This window comes from Falco punctatus (assembly GCF_963210335.1).
Source record: "Falco punctatus genome assembly, chromosome: 18".
In the NCBI taxonomy this organism is placed as follows: Eukaryota; Metazoa; Chordata; class Aves; order Falconiformes; family Falconidae; genus Falco; species Falco punctatus.
In genome coordinates, this window is record NC_137598.1 from 6,901,405 (window position 1) to 6,919,840 (window position 18,436).

Below are 18,436 nucleotides of genomic sequence, written 5' to 3' on the forward strand. Positions count from 1 at the left end.
CGCGCACTGACAGCACTACCTCTCGCTCACTAACACCACCACACGCGTCTGCCCAGTTCAGAGTCCTGTAGCGGAGTGACGGGCAGTGGCACCTGCGCGACCTTAGCAACGCCACGGGTCGCGTTCTAAAGCCTGTGACGTACAATGGGTTCGGCCCAGTCACCTGTGACTCCGTCCCTGGGTAACCGCCCCGCCCGCTCTGGCCCCGCCCTGCCGGGGCTGCCAGCAGGGGCCAGACGCGGTCTTGCCGCCGCTGCTCCCCGCGCCAGCCCCGGGTTAGCAGCACCCAGCGGGGACCCCTCCTCTCGTCGGCTGGTGAGGGGCCCGGCCGAGCCGGAGAGCGGCCCCTGCCCCCGCCCCCCGCCGGCCCCGTCTGGCAGCTGCCGGTACAGACACCCCGCACGAAACCGGTGCGACTCCAGCGCCTGACGAGGAGAGACGGAAATTAAAGCACAGGGACCACAGAGCCAGTGGCAAAACAAGTGGAAATATTAAACTCAAAGATAGACTACCAGCAGAGACAGGAGTAAATGGCACATTTGATATAACCATACAGTAAGCGAACGGGAGTCGTATATGGGATTGATTAGAGGTTGGGTGGGGGGTTTTTTCTTTCTTTTTAATTTTTCTCTTTAATATGTTGAAATTGCCCAGACTGGTCCAGTACGACATCTTAAACCTTACAGGGATGCACAGCATGAAAAAGCCCCCAGAGCAGGGCTGCAGGGATTGTTCCCAGCACGCTCACACAACTGCGGTAAGGGCCAGCGGGCACACGAGACAGTGCCACCCGCATCGCAGCTGGGCAGCTCCGTAGCACGCACCAGCGCCGCTGCAACAACGTGGGAATGGCTCAGAGAAAGCGGGGCCCGAGGTGTGTGGGAGGGTTCACCGGAGGGAACGGGTTTTCCTGCAGCCGTGGTGCTGCCTGCACCCAGCTGGGTGCCGGGCTCTGTCCTCGCCACCGCAGAGAAGGGAGCTCAACCGGCCACAATGCTGCAGTGGTGCCGAAGGCCGCAGTGCAGCTCAGCCAACAGCTGTATGAGGTGATGACAAACACCCTGCACCCGTGTAGTTGGAGCTCTTGCCTCGGTGCCCTGCCAAGCCCTCCTGCCTGCCTGCCTGCAAGGGCTGTGGGTCTAAGGCTGTCCAGCAGAAGGGTCCAGCAGCAGCTCTCTGCCCGTGCAGCAGGTTGTGGTGGGAACGGACCCCTCTGTGATGCTGGGGAAGATGGTAAACCCCAGCACTTGCCTCTGTGTCCCCATGGGGAGAGGAGCGTGTGGAGAGAGGGGCTGCAGTGCCCAGGTGCATGCAGGGGGGCCACCCCAGCCATGCTAACATGTCCCTCCAGCTTCTTGGGACAAGGCACCTGCACAGGAGCCATCCAGCCCTGCAAAAGACCCACAGCCCCTCGCACACAGCTGGGGGCTCTGCCACATGGTAAAGACCCCCAGAGCCCCTGCCTGGAAGGCTGTACCCTTCCTGCACCCCCAAAAGGAGGGACGGGTGGTGGGTGAGGAGGGGGACAGCAGGGTCCCCAGTGCTGGAGGGTGGCCAGGGATGCTGCAGTGGGGAGGGCTGCCTGACAAGAGCTGCTGGGGCGGCTACCCCGTGGCAGGGTCACTGGTAGACCTGCTACGCAGATGGGGCAGCTCCCGCCACTCACAAGGGTTCAATTCTTTCACAGCTGCCAGGGTGCTGGGGCTGAGTGTGGCTAGGCAGGGACATGGCCCCAGCAGGGGGGTCCCCTCACACCCTGCTCAGCCCTGCCACAAGAGCAGGAGCACCCAGCATGGCCACGGGCTGCTGGGTGCCTGTGACAGAGCAGGTCCCCATTTCTGCCCTCTGCACACGTGTGGCAGCCACCACAGCATGGGGAGCCCCGCAGCCAAGTGGATTTTCATGCTGTCTCCAGGAATTGATATCAGCGTGGACCAGTCTAACATCTTGCAGGTTTTTTCTACTGGCTACTGGAATGCGCTCATTTGGCTTAGGGGTCCTCGATGTCAAGAAACTCTTGCTTGGGGGGGGGCATGCCACGGTACCAGGCGCATGAGCCATCGCTCCTCTTGATGCAAGCGTAGTGCTTTGCCTGCCGCCCATCCACATTGTTCTTCTCCATTGCCCAGTCTGTCCAGAGACACTCATCCGAGGAAGAGACGAAGCAGGGGATGGAGAGGCAGCGTGAGATCTGCACATAACAGAGACCGTCAGAGACCCGAGGGTCGCTCCTTGGGGTGGGAGGAAGCAGCATGGGGCAGCTGTGACTGGTGATTCTCCACAGCCCTGCTTCATCCACCCCCCCAGCTCTGGACCAGGGATGCCAGGCTACCCTTTCCCTGCAGGGCACAGGGACGTAACACTGATGCAGGGGGACTGAGGGAGTGTGGGTCCCAGGGCTGGTCGGTTCCCAGCCAGAGAGCGCCAGAGGCTCAGCCATCCTTCCCATATCCCTAGCTGCATGCTGTGCCCCCGGCACAGTATCATCCTTGAAGGACAGGGAAAAGCATCTCACCGCAGAGCCCGTGCCTGCCTCAGGGCTGCAGACCCCATTGGTGTGGGGAGTGGGGCGCAGCCCATGCTCTGGGGCAGCCCGGCTGCTCACCTTGCACTCGCAGCCCATCTGGTACCGCTGGTTTAGGCTCTTCTTCTGGGTCGGGCTCAGTGAGTCCCAGGTGGAGACCAAGTCACAGAGCGTGATGTGCATCTTGCCATTGCCCTCTGACTTGCCTGGGGAGAGGCCAGAGAGACCGATCAGAGGGTCCCCTCCAGGCGCCCCGGAACCCGACTTTGGTTTGGGGTGCCCGGGTCTCAGCCCAGCCTGGGGGGCTGGAGGCCACTGCAAACCAGCCACTCTTGCCATATACTGTCCCTGGTGGACCCCAGGGAACAAAGGCTTGTCCCACAGCCACCTCTGCCACAGCTGGGGGGGTCCATGGAAGGCTGGTGGTGGAAGCAGGACAGGATACAACACACACACGTGGGCACACATGTCACAGGCATCTTGGGAAGCACATGAGGCAGCAGGGCCATCAGTGCCACCAAAAACCCCCAAGAGCCCTCTGTCACAGCCACCCACCTGCAATGAGATACTCCTTCTTCCCGCCGGTGTCCAGCAGCCGGCCACACACAGCAGTGGACGGAGCCGTGTAGATGAACTCTATGTCCTTGTCAGGGCCCTTAAACATCTGGCGAGAAGGAGCAGGGGTGAGTGGCCAGTACAGAGGCTGCCCCGTCCCTCCCAGTCTCCTGCCCTGAAAGTGCCCCATTACCTTGATCTGCTTGATTTCATACTGGATTCGTTTGATTGGATTCCCGTATATATCATTCCCCGAATCCACCTCTTTCGCAGAGACAGCCTTTGCTCGGATCACTGCAATGGAGGGGTGTCAAGGTCAGCAGGGGTGGCCAAGGACTGGAGGTGTTGCCTGCACCACACAGTGCTGCCCTGGCTGGACAGTCCCACTTAGCCTCCCCATCCCACAGGGAGTCCCACCCTCCATGGGGCTGGCTACCCGCAGCCAGCCCCAGTGTCCTCCCCACAGACATCCAGCTGCCCGCAGAGCTGGTTGTCACACGCTGTCCCCGAAGGGACAGGGCTCTGACATGTGCAGGACAGCAACGGGTAGCACTGCAGCAGCAGCCTCACGGTGGCCAATAAGGAAAGGTCACCCCAGGGTCACCCAGCCCCACCACTGCCAGTTGTGCTGGACCAGTTGCACTTGGCCAGCACTGGCTTGGTCTCTGCCCAGCTCCTGTCAGCGTTGTGGGTGCAGGCTGGCCCTGCCTGGGCTCGTGCCTGTCACCCAGATGGCACTGAGTCAGCTAAAACCTGCCAGCAGCGTCCTGGGAGCACCACGGTATTTGTCCCACTGTCATTAATTAAACCAGTTTCTGACGAGGGCCCCAGCCAAATGCCTGTGTGGCCTGGCAGGGCTGGAGGGGGAAAGGGCATGGGGGAGCTATTTGGAGGGTCACCTTCGGGTGCAGAGGAAGGTGGGAGCTGCATCCCCGTGGCTGCCTGCCACGGCCAGCACGGGCACCAGCGATGCTCACCAAGTGCCTGCACAGGCAGCTCATGCTGGGGTCCCTGGCACGCCCCGAGACCCCTGCCAGCCCCTCTGCACCACCATGCCAGGGGAGTGGGTGTCCCTGGACCAGGCTGCCTTCACACCCCACAGCTGAAGCATGGGGTCCCTGTCCCACCAGGGAAGGGTCCCAGCTGCCACGGGGCAATGCTCTGGCTGCTGGCTCCCCGCCAGACCTCAGCTACCACCACATGGAGCCTCACACCATGCAGGTGCAAACATCGCGTCCTCTCGGGGCCGGGGGCTGCAGGGTGTCGATCCCTGCCCCTGCTGCCAGAAAAAATAACCTGGAGACACCGAGGGCTGGGCAGTGAAAAAACACAGCCCGGTGAGGAGAGGCAGCAAGTTCCCCAGCCAGCACCCTGGAGCAGCCCAGCCACAGGCAAAAGCCCTCCCGGTTCTGCACAGCCCTGGGGCAGTTCCAGTGCTTGGTGCCAAGAGACAAGGTCGGGTGCCCCAGGATCATTGAGGTCACAGCACCCTGGAGCCTGGGGACAGCTCTGCGGTGGAAGGGTCCCTGTGGTGAGCTGCCAGCACAGCCTGGGGATACATGAACGAGCATGTGAGTGCTCTGCACGTGGCAGTGCCCTGCAGGGCACTCGGGGTGGGCAGGGCAGGCAGGAAGCAGGCAGCCAGCTCACCCTTACTCACTGGCTCGGGACACGGCAGCTGGTTCAGTGCTGCGCTGCGCAGGTTACAGCTGCCTGTGATGAACGCAGCGACACAGGCATGCAAGGCCAGGGCTGCGGTGCTGAGAGCTGTGGCTCCCAGCCCTGCCTGGTTCTCTCCATCAGTGTGAGAACGGAAGCTCCCGGCTGGCCCCAGGCAGCACCGGGGACGCTGATGGCACAGGGGGCAGTGGCATCCCCAAAGCTGCAGCTCCTGCTCAGCACCCTCACAGCTGGAGCTGAGGAGGGGGCCTGGCTGCAGGGCAGGGGCTCACAGGGCTCTCCACTCTGCTGGGGGTACTGCCATCCCACGGGGAGGCCAGATCCCCATCTCTCGGGGCACCTGCCAGCCCCGTGCATGCTGCAGGGTACGGGATGGGGTCCATGCTTTGGCCAGGGTGGCAGAAGAGCAAGCAACAGCCAAGCTGGAGATCTAGCTTGTGTCCCCCCCAAAAGGTGCTGGGGTGGGAGCAGCTGGGGACACGCAGGGCTCACCAGCCCAGCACAGATGAGCTTGCCTTCTTTCATTTGGCACAGCAAGGAGAAGGAATCTGACCACGCTCTATAAATACTAATGGGGCGTGGGGGCATGTGGATGGGCTATTTAAGCTGAAGGTCAGGGGGGCACAGCCCCACATGGGCACTGGTAAGGGCCAGCTGAGTTTACTCTGGAAAAGGGAGGGTGGCCACCAGCAGGACCAGGGGCCAGGGAAGAAGACTTTCAAAAACAGACACCCCTGGTCAATGTGGGCACTCACTCGGTGCAGGCCAGAGGGATGCAACGCATACCAGTACCAGGGCTGCACCGAGGGCTTTCCCAGCCCTGCTCCCCTTCCCTGGGGAAGGGTCAGGCTGCCCTGGCACACTGGCAGCACACGCAGCATCTTGGCCATGCAGGAAGCCCCAGCCTCCTGGCCTGCAGTAGGCAGCAGGGCAAGTCCCTCGGCACAGCCCCCCATCCCAGTCCCCAACCCAGGCTGCAGGAGCTCAGCTTGCCACGTGCAGACTCAGTCCCTGCCCGCTGCCAGCGCCTGCTCCTCTGCCAGCAGCATGCCTGGGTCACCGCTGGCACAGGCCACCCCTCGCCCCCCGACCCAGCTGCTGCGTGCCCCCACATGCCAGGCCCTTCGCTGCTCTGCGCACATCTGCGGTGTAACTTGGGTGCAACCAAGCTGGAGAGCGTGCACACGACTCCGGTGCAGTGGCTCCAAGAGCAGGGAACGGTTACTGGTTCAGGGGCTCCAGCCTTTTCCATTCACGTGCTGATGAATCACTTGACAAAAATGCAGCCCAATTCTAGGCGGATTTGTTCTGAACAGTGCGGCTTTGTGGAGGGGATGGCTGCGCTGCGCTTTCCCCGCCAAGACCCCCGCCAAGCTTGGCTGCGCTGCTCTGTGCCAGCCAGGAACCAGAGCAGTGAGGAGGGCAAGCTGCAGGGATTGTGGAGGAGAGCCCCAGAGGAGAGCCCAGCTGAGAGCCCTGGGATGAGGAGGCAGGGCTGAGGGATGGAGGAAGGCCCCAGGTACTCAGAGGCCGGCACTCAGCCCTCCCCAAATGCCACCACTCCTGCCACCAGCCTGGAGAGCCATCAGCAGCAGGAGCCCACACCCTCTGTGAAGCTGAGCTGAGGCTCTCCCAAGGCACACGGCAGGCACAGCACACCACCAGCACTGGACAACTGAGTCTGACCAGGACAATGCTGGGAACGCTCCTTCCCCCGGCAGGACAAGCTGTGGCAAGAAGATGCACTGTGGGAGCCCCACCAGTGACAGCCCCTGTGCTGGCCCCCTGGGCTGCAGGCCATGGCCACCCTGTAATGAGGACCCTGGAGCCCTCTGAGGGCAGACCCTGGCAAGGCAGCGAGTTCTCTCGCAGCCCTCTGCCATAGGGGTTGGTCCCACCACCCTGGCAGGGCAGGAGAGCTCGCCCCCACGCCGAGGCTGCCGGCTGGCCTCTTCCTGCCTCTGCACTGGGAGAAACGCCAGCGTTCGCCTTTTAACTCCGCACAGAAGCTGATGCATGACAAGGGCTGCACTCACAGCTGGGGCCTTCGGAGCTCCCTAGTCCATGCCCGCTGAGCGGGGCTGCCCTTGTGCCTGCCACCCTGGGGGACTCAGGGCTGGGGGCTGTTCCAAGAGCTTTCGATAACCCCCCAGCTCGCTGCAGCTGCCCTGGCATGGCCCACAGCCACCTTCCAGCACTGCTCCCTGCTGCCTCATCCTCCTGCCCAAGGCAGGATCCAGGAACAGGCACAAGGGTAAGCAGGGAGAGGGTTGTCTGCCCCCAGCTGCAGATAGGTGGGGGTCCATGGGGAGCTGGTGACCTCCCACCCTGACCAGCCAGGGCTGGCCGGGGCAGAGCGGCCGGGGAGTCCTGGGCATCCCACAGTAGAGTGGTCCCCACACTGCAGTGGGCAACAGTGCCACAAGGAAGGGCCCTGTGCTGGGGCCCAGCTGACCCTGTACCACTCCCTCTGGCTGTGCGACAAGCACACAGCCAGCTGGGACAGACTGGGGCTGCAGTGCAGCTCCAGGAGCAAAGCTGGGGGCAAAGAGAGTCACCCAGTGCCACAAACCCACTGGGATGTCCCTCTGTGCTTGCCAGCCAGTGGGATGCTGTCATCTCCGGCCCCTGCCACACGGCTGCCCCAGCTCAGGGGCTGCACCCTCTGTGTTTCATACTGCTAAGTGAGGCTCCTGCTGCAGACAGTTACCATCGCAGCAGGAGCCACCATGGGCAGCTGGCAGGGAGATGCTGCAGCCCCAGGTCCTCTCTGGGGAAGAAGAAAAGGCGGTTTGGAAGTGGTGACCTGCCTTGATGAGACCTGCCAAGAAGAGAAGCTGCAGCCAAGGTAGGTCCTGCCTTTGCCCAACCCAGCTTGAGCGAGCTGCTGGAAAGCTCTGTGCCTGCCTGCGTGTGCCCCACGGGCTGAGGGGCAGCACAAGGAGCCTCTGCTCTGGGACTCCCCTCCCGGCCAGAGACATGCCAAACGGCTGCCCCTTCCTCCACCATCCCACCCCAAACCCCATTGTATGGCCCCACCAGCACCCGCCTGCAGCTGCCCAGGAAGCGCTGGTGCCCGCAGAGCGTGGGGGCCGCTGCTGGGCTGAATGGCCAGGGAACAAAGCTCCCTTCTCTGGGGCTGCTGGCAGCCGGCTCCTCGTCTGCTGAAAGGGCGGCTGGAAATGCAGGTGGCAGGAGAGGAGTGGTATAGGGTGAGGGTTGCAGCAGAGAGGGAAGGAGATGCACAGGTCTTCTCCCACGCTTCGTGCTGTCATAGCTACTACTTGCTAAAACTATTAGGGAAGCAGGTGCCCATGACAGTGATTCCTCTCTCAGAGCATTTCAAAACAGGGCCAGAGTCCTTGTCCTGCTCCAGCATAGCATACGGGGTTAGGCCAGAATGTCTGAGAATCGGGAGTATCCCTTATGGTTACATGCATGGACTGGAAGCCACTGCATAAACCTGATGCCTCTGCTGTAAGATGTGAGTTATTGCTAACTCCAATGCACAATATTTTGGTTCTTTATAGAAGATCGGGAAATTCAATAACCAAGCTCACACAGAGATAAGGGCACCCTGTGGTATCTTGTTTTCTTCCAAGTGTTGAATTCAGCAAAATTCAAACTGCTGGAAAACTAAGAACTAAGGTGATTAAGTATGCCAAATTCAAAACTGGGAAAAACAGGGCATCTGAGGCTGTGGTACCTGCCTATAAACATCTTACTGATGTTTTAATACGCTGCTATCGACATCCTCAAACTCTGTCCTCGACCTGCCCTGAGTAAAAGCTACCTACAGTTGGGATAGGATTCACTTCACTTAAATGTAGCTTATAGTTAAATGTCTAGTTTAAGCCTGTCATTTAAGCCAACACTGTCAGCAGTGGGGAGGAGTGTCTCCAAAGCGCAGACCACCTCATGTGAGTGCAGCACCAGGCTAAGGCTGCTGCTGGGTGTAATCCGCCCTGTTGGGTAACGCTTTGCTCCCTGTAACTGGGGAATCACAGTCCTAGAGGATTTGTGTCTGGTGAGGTTAGTTGAGCTGGATGATGCACATCATACCGCCTTGCACTCCTCCTTCGTTGCTAGACTGACTACTCACACCACAGTGCCCTTTCCATACTGGGCATCCCCATGGTCCCCAAGTGCCACTAGCTCCCTGTCCAAGAACAACGGCTGGTCCTGCTGGCTCCTGGGGGATAAAAGTTGTGGGGGCACCACCGAGGAAGATGTTTTATTTGCGCTGGACAAGACCAAGACCCTCCTGCTCCTCCATTAGAAGTAAGGGATAGTTCAGCTCTGCCCCTACTCAAGGCTCTGCTGATGACCCCACTTCACCAGCATGATGTGGTGTGAGTCAGACCTCTAAGCGTCAGCTGCAGTCAAGATGACCGTCTCCATATATTCTCAAATTTTAGAAGTTGGTCTAGGGACAAATGAGATAAAGAACAAATTGTCTTGGATCAAGTGTTGGGCTTCCTTCAGACTTAACCAACCTTCCTTTGTTGCAGGCCAAAAAATTTAGAAAACTGGTAGAAGAAATCACCATGCTGCAACAGCGGAATGAAGAACTCAGAGCCAGGATTGAGCTAAATACTGTCATCATAAGGTTTGTGCTGATATTTGCAACCTATGTGAGCTTGAAAGGAGACTGCAGATCTTACTCGCCCGAGGCTGACACTTATTGCAGAAGGGGAAAAGCTTGTTTCCTCCTGAAAGTGTATTGGTGTCCTGATCTGCTTGTTTTGTTAAAAAATCCTTTTAATATCGGGATTTGCCTACTTTATCATAAGGAAGGCCTCATGTCTGTCTGCGTATGTCCATGATTTTGACATGCTGCTGAGGGCCAAGTTGCCAGTGGCTTCTGATCTCAGTGTCAGTGCCCTGAGACCCGTTAGTCAGTGGGTAACAAGGATGGGAAATGGGGCAAGTTCAGGAGAGACATCCTAACGATGCCCCTGTCACCCAGGCGGGGTTATTCATTGGTGGTTTTTTTTTCATCTGCACTGTCTGTTAGCGCCCTTGTCACAACTTGAGAAAGGTGACAAGGTTCCTTGTGTTAGGCAGTATAGAAATAGAGAAGGGTAGGATGGTCCCTGCCCCGGAGAGTTTATAATCTGCTGTCAGGCAAAGGACCACAGCTGGAGCCAGGCAGCAGGGGTACCAGGGGAGATGCTAGAGCTGAACTTGTCCCAGCACACCCGCTGCCTAGCTGATGTTGCCAGAGATTATGCCATTGGCCTAAAATGCAATTTAATGTTTAGCTGTCTTTTTAAAGCTTCAGCATCTCATCTCTGATTTAATTTTAGTTTTTGTCTTTCTGGTGTCTCCGGGATTAATGGCTTATTGTCTCCTGCGTGTAGATATTTTCAAAAGGCAGCATTGTTTGTACTAAAATGTAGATTGGGGTGAGGATTATGTTTCCTGTCACCTGAGTGTAAATGCCTGTAACACACTTGTCACTGTCTGAGGTGGGTGTCTACAGCCTTTCTGTGCTTGGGGAGGGAAAACCAGGAATTTGTAAGGCCTGGTTCACCAGACCAGTTTGAGACACCTGCTTTTGGGCTGGATGAATTGCGCCCTGGAAGGGGCAGTCTCTCTCTCCACACCTGTGACAGCAGCCAGGGTGCCTGGTTCAGTGCCTGGCATCTCTGCGTCGCAGCTACCTGTTCCTGGCTGCGTCCTGCCAGCATCCAGCTGCGGCACTTTGCTTCTTGCTTGTAACTATGCAAGCACTGGTTTCAGAGAACATCTTTTGGGAGAAATTCTGAATTTGGTGTCAGCCTAGAAAGTCACCTTGGAGGACAGTTATTTTCAACTGTTACAGTTTGGGGACAGCTCTAGGGACAGTGTCAGGAAGGGTTTTAAAGTCAGAGTCGTTACAACATGCAGTTTCCTGGCAGCAGTAGCCACCGCAACTGCTTATTTCTGTTGTACTGGCACTGCCTGGGAAGAGGCACGAACAAGCTTAGGGAGCTGTCCTTGCTGGGGAACGGTGCAGGTTAGGGCTTTTCCTGCTGATTGGCATTTGCAATTTGGGTGCCCAGGCGGCTGTGGCAGACCAGCAGCAGCAGGAGGAGGGAGGGCAGCAGCAGGGCTGGGAGCCAGAGCAAAGGGAGCCTTTGCAGCACGGTCAGGAGGGGGGTCCCAGAGGCAGCGGCGGGCTGAGGGATGCACCACAGAGGTATCTGCAATCACAGCCAAGGGCAGGTGCAGAGGAAGGGAGATGAGCCTCGCAGGTGGGTCATGCACCAGCTTTGGACACAGGAGCTCCACAGAGCCTCTGCTTGGACTTCCCCAAGCACTGGAATAAATCATCTGATTTCCCAGCATCTGAGATTCTCCCTCCAAATCTGTCATCGTGTTTTTGGTCCTTTGGCCTAAGGATGTTTGAGGAATGGTAGTTTCCAGCACCCTAGAAATGAAGAGGACCAGGAGGGTGTCTGGTCTCTGTCAGCATAGCCCAGGCACCTGCTGACCTGAGCCGTTTAGGCTTTAACGTGAGTTGAGGGCATGACTCAAGCACCTTCCCCTGCTTCTTATCACGTCGGTGTGCCCTTGCAGCCCTGCGTGCCCCTGCGACAAGCCTGTTCCTAATACCCAGATGAGCTTTACCAGCCAGTCACACACTAACAGCTACACAAAGGCAGGGAAGGCATGTGTGCTTTTTTGTCTTTTGTTCTCCCGTCAGTGAATGCTGGCTGGAAAAGGATCTAGTAGGGCTTTGTGTATAACTTTTATGGCCTGTCTTGTTAGACACTGCAGAAGAAAAAGTAACTGCCTGTGCGACAAGGCTTTTTCTATGGAGTTATTTCTTTAGGGTGAGCTCCCATGTGGAATTTCTCATGCCTCTTAGACCATGAGTTCGTGCCACAGCTGGTTCCCCAATGGGACTGTGAATAGGATGTTCATCCTCTACCAGGTAAGCAGCTTTCTGAAAACTTCTGCCAGCTTGTGTCTTTCAGTCCTTCTACTCTGCTAGCCACTGCTTCATGGCTGAAAACTTTCAGGGAGTGTAGAACAGGCATACTCTTGATCACCTGAGCTCCATTTCCATAGGAACTGAGGCTAAAAAAGCAGACGTTCTTATAAAATGATTTTTAAACAAAATCAGAAATGCCAGCCCCATCATTTCAGAGACTTTTGATGACACAAAGAGAGTGGACCAGCAGTCTGTGACATCTTCCTTGGGCGTCAGCCTATAGCCAGAAAAGGAGTTGTCCAGAATTTCATGTGTGCATCCAAAATCCATACCCAGCTGCTGCTGAACCCTGGAAATACTTAGTGGGGGAGGATAGGCGCCTCCCTCTTTATTTCTGTAAAATCCTACATTTCCTCTAAAACAGGTTAGGTATATGCCCAGAGCTGCCCCAGGCTGATCACATCAGGACCTGGCTCCTGCCCAAGTGTAATGGGGCTGCAGAAGCCAGATGTTCCTGCGTGCATCCTCCAGGCAGGTGGTGGTGCCAGCACATGCCCAAAACACATCTCGATCCGTCCCCACAGTCCGCCTGCACCACCCCATTTCTTCTTAAAGCAGTCACTTGGTTAGATAAGACAGACTCACGGAGGTTGTGGTGCCCATAGGAGATTTCCATGCCCTTCTTCCCAAAACACCATCAGGTTTTAGGGCATTCTGGGGAAAACATCTCCCTGGTCCTCACTGGTGACGTTTCTCTGGTGCTGCAGTCAGGAATAGAGGGTTTGTTAGGACCAAGGAAGGAGGAGCTGCAGAAGGACCCATAGCCTCAATGACAGAGGAGAGGGAAGGCCTCGAAGCTGAGCTGCATCCCACATCAGGACATCAGCTAAAAATGCACAGAGAGCGCATACTCCTTTCCCTTTCTGTGCAGGAGCAGCTAGTTGGAAAAGTCAGGGATGCAGCTGCTCTCTCTCACCTCTTTGCTCTTGCTCTGCCACTCCACAAATGCTCTTCGGCTCACGGCACAGCTTTGGTGGCAGGGTTGAGAAAGAAGGGTGAGAGTCACAGCTGTCCACAGAGTTGGGACTTTGGCTTTTCATCCTCAGTCAGACAGAAGAGGGCCTCAAACTCAGGACTGTCCCCCTCTGGGGACTGCTCTAGCTGCTGTGCTGCTTTGGAGAAAAAAATGAGGCAGCATTGCAAGCACCTCTGGGCTGTGAAATGCCACAGGGCAGAGGTGGCTGGAGCCAGGCATTGAAGCTGGGGAGAAAGCAGGATTTAAGGAGCCCACCTGCACTTTGTGCTGCTTAGTGGTCACCTGCAGAGGTGCCATTGCTGTGGCAGACCACGTTGGTTGGATCTCTGAAGCCCCTTGTCTTCTTGGTGCAGAAACAGAAGCCCTGGCCAAGGAGCGGCACGTGCAGGGGGCACAAGTGCCCACTGACCCAGGCCCTTGCTGGGTCAAAAGCCCATCTAAGCTTTGGCAGCTGGGCTGCCTCGGAGGGGTGTAGAGCAAAGACACAGGCACAGCCAGAGGCGCAGTCAGGCATGGGGGGCAGCTGTGACTTGTGGAGATCCCTCTTTAGCCCAGCAGTGAAGAGAACCGGGGACATCTGTGCCCCAGCTGGGGCAAGCTCAGTTGCAGCCCTGAGGGCAGGTGGATGGGATGGGACTGAGGTGCTCGGGGTCCTGCCTGGCCATGCCTCTTGTGTAGAGCTGGCTGCGTTAATGCCACCATGTTGTCCTTCTCTCTCCAGGCCATTGTCAGAGGAGAATGTGAATCTTCAAGAATACATTGAGAAAGAAATGGAGGAGATGTAGCAGCTGAGCAGGACTAACCAAGAGCTCCTCTGGAAGCTGCAGGAGGGAGATGCCATGAGCCCTGTGAAGATCTCATCCACATCGTCCGCTTCTTTTTATTGCTGCTCATCAGGGAATGCCTCTCCAGCAAAAGTCAGAACCTTGCGGCAATGATTCAGCACCTGGGCGCCGAAGGTTCCCTGCCCTTTGTGCCAGTGTGCTAAATGTTTCCATCCAAGGAAGCATTACCATCAACGGGCACCCAGGGCTCACGGCTGCAAGCATGCACAGTAGCTGCACAGCTTTACACTAGGCAGGGTCCTCTTACTGTCCCCGTATAGGAGCTCTGGGTTCTGACATGTTCATGAGGGTAGCAAAAAAGATAGCAAAAAGCTAGGACAGCAGATAGCAAAACCTTTAGTTTGTTGTGTTAACATTGTAACTATGGTTAGAGCCCAAAGTTGGAAAATACTATATTAATGGTTCACCAGAATGAACTTTTGCTGCAGTATTTCAGGTTGGTTACAAATACAGTTCAAGTTGTGAATACCTCTGTGTGTCTGTGTTTACATGCATACATGTACGTATTGTACCTTTATACCTATATATAGACGCACACACATATATATGTAGTTGAAGATGTTCTGAATAGCATTTTTTATATTATTGGATACTACTAAGTGCTGTAGTTTTCTAACGCGTACCTAAGACTTGTATCTAAACAAAATACATTTCTGTTTTAGCCTCTCAGGAATATTTGTACCCAACCTAGAAGAAAGTTACACAGAAGTAGAAGCGCCTTCCAAATGACCACCAAGTGGTACTCTATGTAACATGAACACCAGCGACTTTGAAATTCTGAGACAGTACTGCCTTGGAAACCATCACCTTTGCATTGAACACCAGATAACATATACATAATATTCACTGCTTTTTTAACTCTTTGCATCACTATTGTAAGTGGAGATAGGCTAGAGATGAGAAAAACCTGAGGGGTTTGGAAAGTTTGATAGAGGTTACTTGTTCATGTGTTTCAGTTTTAGTGTCTAAATCCTAGATAGATCTTACCTTCATTTACTTACTCCTGGTTTGGATTGAAATCTCTGGCTGTGGGTTCCTGACCGTGTTGATTTATTTCAAGTCTTGTAAGCAAAGAGAAAATACATGGTTCATCCTTGACCTTTGCGGGCCAAGAGGTTTCCCGTATTAGATGAGGTACCGGGCACCTGCTAGGGCTCCAGCCGCCTCCTGTCTGAAACACCAAATGATGGAGCACGGTGGACTATATGGGAGCAATGAGGTCAGAATTTCTTTCCTTCCACATACAGATATTATCTGACATTGCTAAAGCTTCCCCAAAGTTACAGAGCACTTTGAAGATTCATGGAAAAGAGGAGCTAAACTGCCTTTAACCGTCCTGCCTAGAGGCAAAAAAAATTCATCCAGGCTTGAGGTGACCCCCACTCGAGGGGGTGGGGAGCCCAAGGAGTGGCTGGGCTGGGGCAGGCTGCAAGACACTCATGGGCACTGCTAGGAAGAAACAAAAAAAGAAATCGCCTAATGTATTAAAAAAAAAAAAAAAAGTAGCGCTGTGGAATGCTTTTCTATTGAGCTTGGGGCAAAGAGCCTGCATGCATTCCTGCTCGAGAACCGGGGCAAAGTAGGCAGGAGATGGTACATGCAGCAAATCCCTGGGGTGCGGGAGCGCTGCAGGGAGTGCGGCTCTCCTACCCGGGTGTGCGGTGGCACCGGCATACCCTGCGTGAGCAGAGGTGGGATTGCACAGCCTTGCCTTACCGCCCGGATGGGAGCTGTGCTTTAGCTTTCCTGGGAAGCACTCAGGATTCACAGACTGCAGCTGAGATACAGCTTCAATCACAGTCAGAGCGCCTGTGGCCTGTTCCACAGTGTTAAAAAAAAAGGTAATTTTTTTCCCCCTCCTTTTTAGAGGAATTTATTTTTGTGTCAGCTTTTGCATGATAGTATGATACTGAGTAAACTGGGCATCTTGTTAGATCATGCCACACCAGCTACTACTGTTCTACTGTTGAAATCCGTTACCAGATTTTGGTGCGTCCAGCAAGTACAACTTCAAAGCAATACAGATACCTAGCACACACATGCACGCAAAGTCCCTTCTTGCCAAGTACAATTTTAATCACTTTCATACTTGCTGCTTGCAATTATTTACATCAGCAATACCTACTGCATTGTCACATTTTGTCTTGCCAATACTCACACCATGAGATCACAGGATCATAGAATGGTTTGGGTTGGAAGGGACCTTTAAATATAATCTAGTCCAAACACCCTGCCATGGGCAAGGACATTGTCACCTAGGTGAGGTTGCTCAAAGCCCTGCCCAGCCTGGTCTTGAACCCTTCCAGTGATGCGGCATCTACAGCTTCTCTGGGCAGCCTGTTCCAGTATCTCATCACCCTCGTTGTAAGGAATTTCTTCCTCACGGCCAAGCAAAACCTACCGTCTTTTAGTTTAGAACCATTGCCCCTCGTCCTGTCACTACAGGCCCTGGTAAAAGGTCTCTCTGTCTTTCTTATAGGACTGCTTTAAGTATTACAGGCAGTGATAATGTCTCTCCGGAGCCTTCTCTTCCCCAGGCTGAACAATCCCAACTCCCTCAGTCGTTCTCCGTAGGAGAGGTGTTCCGTCCCTCTGATCATTTCTGTGGCCCTCTTCTGGACCTGCTCCAAGAGCTCCATCCAGGTCTTCCCTGTGCTGAGGACTCCAGAGCTGCCAGCAGTACTCCTCGTGTGGCCTCAGCAGAGCGGAGGGGCAGAGTCACCTCCCTCGACCTGCTGGCCACATTTCTTTTGATGCAGCCCAGGATAGGCTTGGGCATCTGGGCTGTGAGCACGCACTGAGCACTACAGAGGCATCTGGGCAGGCCGGGCCGATGGGCCAAGGCCAGCGGTACGAGGTTCAACAAGGCTCGGCGCTGGGTCCTGCCCGTGGGGCACACCAGCCCCCCGCAGCGCTGCGGGCTGGGGCAGGGGGCTGGGAAGGGCCTGGGGGGGCTGGGTGACAGCTGGGCATGAGCCAGGTGTGTGTCCAGGTGGGCATGGGGGGAGCGTCGGGAAAATGTTAAACCTTGTGGGTTGAGATAAGAACAATAATTGAAATAAAATACAATAATAATAACGATTGTAATGAAAAAGAGAAGGGAGTAAAACCCAAAGGGGAAAGAACCCAAGTGATGCACAGTACAGTTGCTCACCACCCGCTGACCTATGCCCAGCCAGTCCCCCAGCAGTGAACCCCCCGGTTTCTATACTGAGCATGATGGGGTGGTTCGGTGGTTCTGTGGTGTGGGATATCCCTTTGCTCTGCTCCCTCCCAGCTTCTTGTGCACCTCCTTGCTGGCAAAGCGTGGGAAACTTGAAAAGTCCATGGTTTAGAGTAAGCACTACTTAGCAACAACTACAACACCAGCATGTTATCAGCATTATTCTCCTACTAAATCCAGAACACGGCACTGTACCAGCTACTAAGAAGAAAATTAACTGTATCCCAAACAAAACCAGGAGAAAACCTTACTTCCCTCCATTGAATTTCTCTTCCTGAAAGCATCATCTTCTGTTTCTGTGTGCTTACTGCTAAATGATACTGAAAACAGTTCTGTACTAAAAAAGGAAACTGTTTGTAAGAGTTCAGATGTTCAGAAGAAACAGACTTTGTTTTCATGATAAAAGCTTTATGCTTTTTCAGTCAATAAGCTCTGGCAATATCTTACAGCAATACTCAAAAACCTTACTGAGATACTGGCACTCGTACTGAAAGCAATCGGGGTCAAAGAAGAGACGTGGACAAAACGGGACAAACTGGTATCACTTCCACATGTGGTCCAGGCTTTCCCAAGAAGCATTAGCAGCCTCTTAACTAGTGACAGTGAGTCCTGATGTGGTTTTCGTGAGTTACCGCCTCAGTTATTTCCTTTTTCCCTAACCTACAGCGTGTAATTTTTTATTCTGGATGGAAAGAGGTTTTCCAAGGCAGAAATTTTGCTCATTGAAAGAAGTTGCATTTTATGAACCTCCCATCAGAGTGGATCTTCAGAGATGACATGTGGCAGTAAAAGTCAGCAGTAGCAAGGCTTTTCACTCTCTTTAAAAAAAAATATTAAAAAAATATCTTTTTACAAAGACCCAAGCACAGCCCGTCTTCCAAAAGCTGATGAAATCGCTGCTCTTTGGGCTCTCACTTGTAGCAGTCGAGGTACCACAAACGTGCTCCTCTGCACGCTTCAGTACAGCCAGAAGCGCTGGCGAATCTGCCTGTCCTTTCTGGTAGCCTTATGCATTGCAGCACTGGGGATTTGATTAGTATTTTTTCCCCACCCAGAAGTAGAACACAATGGAGGATCTCTTCCCTCACTGATTTTCTATCATAAATGAAACTTTAAAAGACATTTCAAATCATAAAGTTTACAAAGTGACTTGCATTGTTTAAACTGCAACTGCCCAATAGCTGAAGCACATAATTTATTAGATGTCTCTAAGCAGTTAGGGATTTGTTCTCAATGTTGAAACAGAGCAAGCTCTTAAAAAGATTAGTCAGGATGGGTTTGGTACAATGCTCTGGGTGATGCTCTGTTTGTGTTGAGATAAGATGAAAAACTTTGTGTTGAGATAAGATAAATGACAAATGATGGGCATGGCCTGTTCCATTCCACGCGGTGTTAAAGTTAAGGAATGTAGTCTGAATAATTGGAAAAGGTTCCACTGACCATGTTAAAGGAATGTACTCTGAATAATTAGAAAAGATAAGGTGGGCACCTGAAGGACACAAGGAGACCCTGAGTCAAGAGATTGTTGAACAACGAAAATTGAAAGGTTTACTCCACCTAGATCCCACCTATTATGAATAGAATAATTAGATGTCGAAATCAGATGAGTATGTATGTAAAGATGTTGTAACCTCTCATGAAAACTGTATAA

At 54.4% G+C, this 18,436-nt stretch overlaps 1 protein-coding gene and 2 long non-coding RNA genes across 87 annotated transcripts in view; 1 reads left to right on the forward strand and 2 right to left on the reverse strand.

Annotated features, from left to right (window-relative positions):
* Nucleotides 1–18,436, forward strand: part of LOC308055213 — a 528,334-nt gene that overhangs the window by 305,141 nt on the left and 204,757 nt on the right. The gene's annotated exons all lie outside the window — the stretch shown is intronic.
* The window catches only part of LOC308055214, a 277,249-nt gene that overhangs the window by 49,901 nt on the left and 208,912 nt on the right, over nt 1–18,436 (reverse strand). The window lies entirely within an intron of this gene.
* On the reverse strand, nt 467–3,421 carry LOC308055300 (metalloproteinase inhibitor 2-like). Its single transcript, XM_080369122.1, has 4 exons — nt 3,273–3,421; nt 3,080–3,188; nt 2,606–2,730; nt 467–2,191 (listed from the first exon to the last, which is right to left on the reverse strand). Exons 2-4 carry the CDS (start codon nt 3,186–3,188, stop codon nt 1,991–1,993), a joined length of 435 nt encoding a protein of 144 aa, XP_080225248.1. The 5' UTR covers nt 3,273–3,421; the 3' UTR covers nt 467–1,990.